This window comes from Sus scrofa, chromosome 13 (genome assembly GCF_054392235.1).
Source record: "Sus scrofa isolate SSC_HxYL_T2T_F1_AM1 chromosome 13, Sscrofa_HxYL_maternal_Yorkshire_Landrace_v2.0, whole genome shotgun sequence".
NCBI classification, from domain to species: Eukaryota; Metazoa; Chordata; class Mammalia; order Artiodactyla; family Suidae; genus Sus; species Sus scrofa.
This window is the reverse complement of record NC_139395.1, coordinates 15,758,067-15,764,543: the sequence shown is the minus strand read 5'-3', so window position 1 is coordinate 15,764,543 and position 6,477 is coordinate 15,758,067. Positions and strand designations below refer to the sequence as shown.

The following is a 6,477-nucleotide window of genomic DNA, read 5'->3' as shown; positions in this document are numbered from 1 at the left end:
TTTTTTGGAAGACATCAAGGAAAAAATAATTACACCTATCTTACAGTTGAGTGACTTAAAAAACTCTACCTTCCAACAGAAGTATAAAGAAGATCCATAATTTGATTTATTGTCTTTGTCAGGCTTCTGACATACATTTCTGCAATTTCAATAAAAATCTCAATTCCTCTATTTTTAGGGCTGAGAAAATGCTTTCTTTTATCTGAACAGTCCCCATATGATCTGACACTGTTCCACATCCACCCTTTCACAAAGACAGACAAATCTTTAGTAAGAGAAGTTATATTTATAAACTTGAGAAATAGTTAAAAAAGAAACAACAAAGCCCCCAAATTACAAAGAACTTGCTAATATGCAATTCACCAGTCCATCTTAAGTTTGGCATATTCAATCTACTTAATTGATTTGTTTAATGTGGTAATTTTTAAATACAAAATCCACTTGGGGGATGAATGATATATTTATGCCCTTGACAAAAGATAAGTGTGGTAACTAAGGCAATACAATTCCTGGTTATTTTATTGCTCAGGCTCATCAGAATTCACAGGATATGTGAATAATGTCCAATGAAGTCAGCTGAATGTAATAGAAGGTGCCCCAGGCTGACACACATTTTCATCATACAAATCTTCTGGTAGTGCCTCTTCATCTCCATCAGGAAAGTAGGTGGGGAATGGCAGATTTTTACAGAAATCCTTATATGCAGGCAGTTTAGAATCTTTGATCTGGAAGGAGGAAACAACGATCTTATTAAAAAGTTATACCAATTATTTAAAGACAGACTATTACAATTATTATTCACAATCAATCTGTTCCTATATTTTCTTTTTTTTTGTCTTCTGTTTTTTAGGGCTTCACCCACGGCATATGGAGGTTCCCAGGCTAGGGGTCTAATCAAAGCTGTAGCCATTGGCCTACACCTACGCCACAGCAACGTGGGATCTGAGCTGCGTCTGCGACCTACACCACAGCTCAGGGCAACACTGGATCCTTAACCCACTGAGCGAGGCCAGGGATTGAACCCATAACCCCATGGTTCCTAGTCGGATTTGTTAACCACGGAGCCTCGACGGGAACTCCTTGTTTTTTTGATCCTACATTTTCTAATGTAATGACAGTTGTTAAGTATATAACATATATCCATTTTATAAATCCTATATCCTTTTATAAATATATTTTTAATTCCAATAGTTCTTTTTTTTTTTTTTTTTTAATGGCTATATCCATAGCACATGGGAGTTCTCAGGTCAGGTCGGCATGTGGAGGTTCCCAGGCTACGGGTCAAATTGGAGCTTTGGCTGCTGGCCTATGCCACAGCCACAGCAATGCAGGGTCTGAGCCATGTCTGTGACCTACAGCACAGTTCACAGCAACGCCAGATCCTTAACCCACTGAGTGAGGTCAGGGATCAAATCCACATGCTTATGGATGCTAGTCAGATTCGTTAACCAGTGAGCCAGGATGGGAACTCCCATGTATTTTTTGTCTTTTTTTTTGTTGTCTTTTTGTTTTTTTAGTGTCCTACCTGTGGCATATGGAGGTTGCCAGGCTAGGGGTCGAATCGGAGCCGTAGCCGCCGGCCTACGCCAGAGCCACAGCAACGCCAGATCCGAGCTGCATCTGCGACCTACACCACAGCTCACGGCAACAGCGGATCCTTAACCCACTGAGCGAGGCCAGGGATCAAACTTGCAACCTCATGGCTCCTAGTTGGATTTGCTTCTGCTGTGCCATGATGGGAACTCCCTATGTATTTTTACCACACTATTTGCTACCAGATTTTTTGAGTTAGGGTTAAAAAAAATTAAATTTACCTAGTATTTTTGGTAGTCTTAATTAGAATTAAGACTAAGAGCATATACACCAAAACATAAAGGTTCCTTAAAGAAATTAGCTTATATTTAACATGTAGTAATCTCACTGAGAAGCAAAGGACAGAATAGTACTTAATGAAAATAATAATAAAACTATAAGTCTTTAACTTTTTTAATTCTAAAGATGTTCTAATTACATTTATGAAGTCATAGATCAAGGAACAGTACAACTATTGATATGATCTAAAATATTGGGTTTTATTTTTGGAAAATATTATTGCATTCTTTAAAGCTTTTCACACAAACTTCATTCAGAGAAATAAGAAAAAATTACACATAATTATACACACAGAGTAAAATGAGACATAATCATTTTGCCAAAAAGAAATAAATAATTTGAAGTACACAGCTGCTAGGAATAGCTAAGTATAGAAAAACAACTCTTTTCATATAGCTCATTAAAACAACAGAAATTATCAATGAGTTGACCAGAAGAAATACTTTTTTTTTTTTTTTTTGGCCAATTGTTAATCTTGGTTTGAATTTAACTTGGAAAAAAAGTAATATTCTGCCAATTTAAACTGTTTCATAACTTGAAACTCAAAATAAAACCCAAGCAAATAAACAAAACCAACAACAAAACTTTGTTACTTTCGTAACTGTGAAAACTTAGTTATAAGTTGCCTAAACAGTGAACTTATACACAGGCACTTTCACATTTTTATGATCTCTCATACATGAGGAACATTTCAGGAGAAAGCACTACTTATGCATTCTGTCAATGCTACAGTACTACAAAAGAGTGCTTTGAAACACAGATGATGCTATTTCATCTAAATCTCATGTCCTAGGGACACTGAAGGTGAGAGAAGAAAAGAGAGAAAAGTCTTGAAGCCCACTGGCCACCTTTAAATGTAAACGCATGTCTCTTTGGTACACTGCTATTATTTTTTGAAGGTTCATGTTCTCCATTTATTTAAACTATAGTAATTTGAAGTATAGCTGAATGTTGTTTTAGTTTCAGATGGAGAGCAAAGTGATTTGGTTATACATATATGTATTCTTTTTGAGGTTCTTTTCAACTACAGGTTATCACAAGATATTGAATATGTTCCCTCTGCTAAATAGGAAGTCCCTGAGGTTTATTTTATATATAGTACTATGTCTATGTTAATCTCAACCTCCTAATTTATCCCTCCTGCACCTCTTTCCACTTTGGTGACAATAAGTTTGTTCTCTGTGTCTGTGAGTCAGTTACTGTTTTGTAAATAAGTTTACTTGTACCTTTTTTTAAGATTTCACATGTAACTGACATCATATGATACCTGTTTATCAGACTTATTTCATTTAGTATAAGCTCTAGGTTAATTCATATTGCTGCAAATACCTTTATTCTTTTTATGGCTAAATAATATTCCATCACCCCCCCCCCATATCTTCTTTATCCATTCATCTGTTGATGGACATTTAGGTTGCTTCCGTGTCTTGACTAGAGTAAACGGTGCATTAGAACATTGGGGTGCATCTATTTTTTCAAATTATATTTTCCTCCAGATACACACTCAGGAGTGGGATTAGTGGATCACACGGTAGCTCTATTTTTAGTTTTTAAGGAACATCTATACTGGCTGCAGCAGTTTACATTTGCGCCAACAGTGTAGGAGGGTTCCTTTTTTTCCACCATCCTCTAGCATTTACCGTGTGCCGACTTTTTGATGATGGCCCTTCTTGACTGGTGTTAAGGTGGTACCTAAAGTAGTTCTAATTTGCATTTTACTAATACTTAGTGATGCTGAACATATTTTCATGTGCTTTTCGGCCATTCATATGTTTTCACTGGAGAAATGTCTAGTGAGATCTTATGCCCATTTTTTGATTGGATTTTTTTTTTTAAATATTGATCTGAATAAGCAGTTTGTATTTTTTGGATATTAATCCCTTGTAGGTCACATTGTTTGCAAATATTTTCTCCCATTTTGTTTCTGGTTTACTCTGCTCTGCAAAAGCTTTGAGGTTTAATTAGGTCCCATTTGTTTAAATTTGTTTTTATTTCTATTACTCTAGGAGATGGGCCCAAAATGATATTGTTGTGATTTATGTCAGTGTTCTACCTATGTTTTCTTCTATGAGCTTTATAACATCTGGTCTTAACATTCAGGTCTTTTATCCAGTTTGAGTATTTTTGTATATGGTTTGTGTATGGTGGTTTGTATATGATGTTCTAACTTCAATGTTGGAAATGTAGTATCTACTTTACCCATCATGACTTATTGAAGAGACTGTCTTTTCTTGACTGTATATTCTTGCCGCCCTTGTAGAAACTGACCATACTTGTGTGGGTTTATTTCTGGGCTTTCTATCCTGTTCCACTGATCTATACTTGGTTTTGTGCCAGTACCATACTGTTTTGATCACTGCAGCTTTGTAGTATAGTCTGAAGTCAGGGAACCTAATTCCTCCCAGTTCTGTTTTTATTTCTCAAGATCATTTTGGCTATTCAGGGTCTTCTGCGTTTCAATAAAAATTTAAAATTTTTTCTTGTTCTAGATCTACAAAAAAATGTCATTGGTAATATGAGATTACACTGAATCTGTAGATTCCCCTGTACAGCACAGTCATTTTAACAATATTGATTCTTCCAATCCAAGAACATGGTATATCTCCCCATCTGTTTATGTCATCTTCGATTTCTCTCACCCACAACTCATAATTTTTGTAGTACAGGTCTTTTGCCTCCTTAGATAGGTATATATTCCTAGGTATTTTTATTCTTGTGGATGCAATGGCAAAGGTGATTATTTCCATAATTTCTCTTTCTGCTCTTTTGTTGTTAGTGTATAGAAATGTACAGCTTTCTGCATATTAGTTTGTATTCTGCAACTTTATGAAATAATTTATGAGATCTCATAGTTTTGGGGTGGTGTCTTTAGGATTTTTTATGTATAGTATCATGTCATCTGCAAACAGTGACAGTTTAATCACTTATTTTTCCAATTTGGATTCCTTTTATTTCTTTTTCTTCTCTTATTGCTGTGGCTGGGCCCTCTAATGATGTTGATACAAATAGAGAGAGTGAGCATCTTTGTCTTGTTCCTAATCTTAGAGGAAACCAAATTGTAGCCTGATATGTCTAGGGCTCTGGGGCTATTCCATTCCCCCTTACAGTTTTCAGGATCTTACATTTGCTCTCATCAGCAATGAATGGAAACTCTGGACTTGGGCCATAACATCTTGGGGCAGAGTGGAATAACGGTGCTCTTTGAGGCTTTAAAAACAAAATAACAGCCCCTTAAAAACACTCAGGTTGAAGAACAATGAATTTATCACAGAAATTTAGAAATTGTTAAAGGATGTGAAAGAACACAATCTGAAACTGATAATGACGTAATGATGCCAGAACAACCAGGTCCTCATATTGTGACTTCCTTTCCTGAACACCTTGAGACCTTTTATGAGTACCAAAGGGGGGAATCTGAGATCTCTGAGTATCAAATGTTAATTACTGGATCAAAATGTAGAATTGAGCACTGGTTTTCATTCTCTGGTTTCTGGTAAATTCTGCACAAGTCACATACCCACTTTATGTTAAAATGTTACCTCTCACAAAGATAATAAAAAGCAAAGTACTTACAAGAAAAAGGAAGGAAATGCTTTTCAGCTTTTCTACACTGATTATGTTAACTGTGGGTCTGTCATATATGGCCTTTATTATGTTGAGGTAGGTTCCCTATATTCCCACCTTTTTTTTCCAAGAGTTTTTTTTTTTAATTTTTTTTATCATAAATGGATGTTGAATTTTATCAAAAGCTTTTTCTGCAACTATTGAGATGAACATAAGGTTTTTTCTGCTGTTTGTGAATGTAGTATATCACACTGATTGATTTGCAGATATTGAAAAATCCCTGAATCCCTGGGATAAATCCCACTTGATCCTGGTGTATGATCCTTTTAATGTATTGCTGGATTCAGTTGGCTACTATTTTGTTGAGGATTTTTGCATCTATGTTCCTTAGTAACACTTGCCTTGTAACTTTCTATTCCTTTGATATCTTTTCTGGTTTTGGTATTAGGGTGATGGTGGCCTCATAGAATGAGTTTGGAGGTGTTCCTTCCTCTGCAATTTTTTGAATAGTTTCAGAAGAACTGTGTTAACTCTTCTCTAAATGTTTGATAGAATTTGCCTGTGAGGCCAGCTGGTCCCAGACCTTTGTTTGTTGGGAATTTATAATCACAGACTCAATTTCGGTACCTGTAATTGGTCTGTTCATCTTTTCTATCTCTTCCTGGTGCAGTCTCAGGAGACTGTACTTTTCTAGGAATTTGGTCATTTCTTCTAAGTTGTCCATTTTATTGGTATATAGCTGCTTGTAGTAGTCTCTTATAGTCCTCTGTACTTCCGTGGTGTCAGTTATAACTTCTACTACAAATTTATTTTCAGAATGGAATATTCAAACGTAAAAAGTGATCTCTCATGCTATTATGTTGGCTTAAATGCCAGGTACACTATTTGTATTTTACTTGATGGAAATAAGTCTCTGAGAGGTTAAGAACTTTTTTGCAAATCTATCCTGTACAACATATTTTATCTGTATGTTTTGAACTTAAAAATGAACACACATTTTTAAAAGGAAAATGCTTAAATGTGTAATCAGAGCAATGCTAG

At 35.5% G+C, this 6,477-nt stretch overlaps 1 protein-coding gene across 1 annotated transcript in view; it reads right to left on the bottom strand.

Moving 5' to 3' along the window:
* Positions 1-266: 266 nt before the first annotated feature.
* MRPL3 (mitochondrial ribosomal protein L3) overlaps positions 267-6,477 on the bottom strand; it is a 38,977-nt gene continuing 32,766 nt past the window's right edge. The window contains exon 10 of the mRNA XM_001925038.6: positions 267-725. Within this exon, the coding sequence (XP_001925073.3) occupies positions 573-725 (153 nt within the window). The 3' untranslated portion in view covers positions 267-572. The remainder of the gene's footprint in view (positions 726-6,477) is intronic.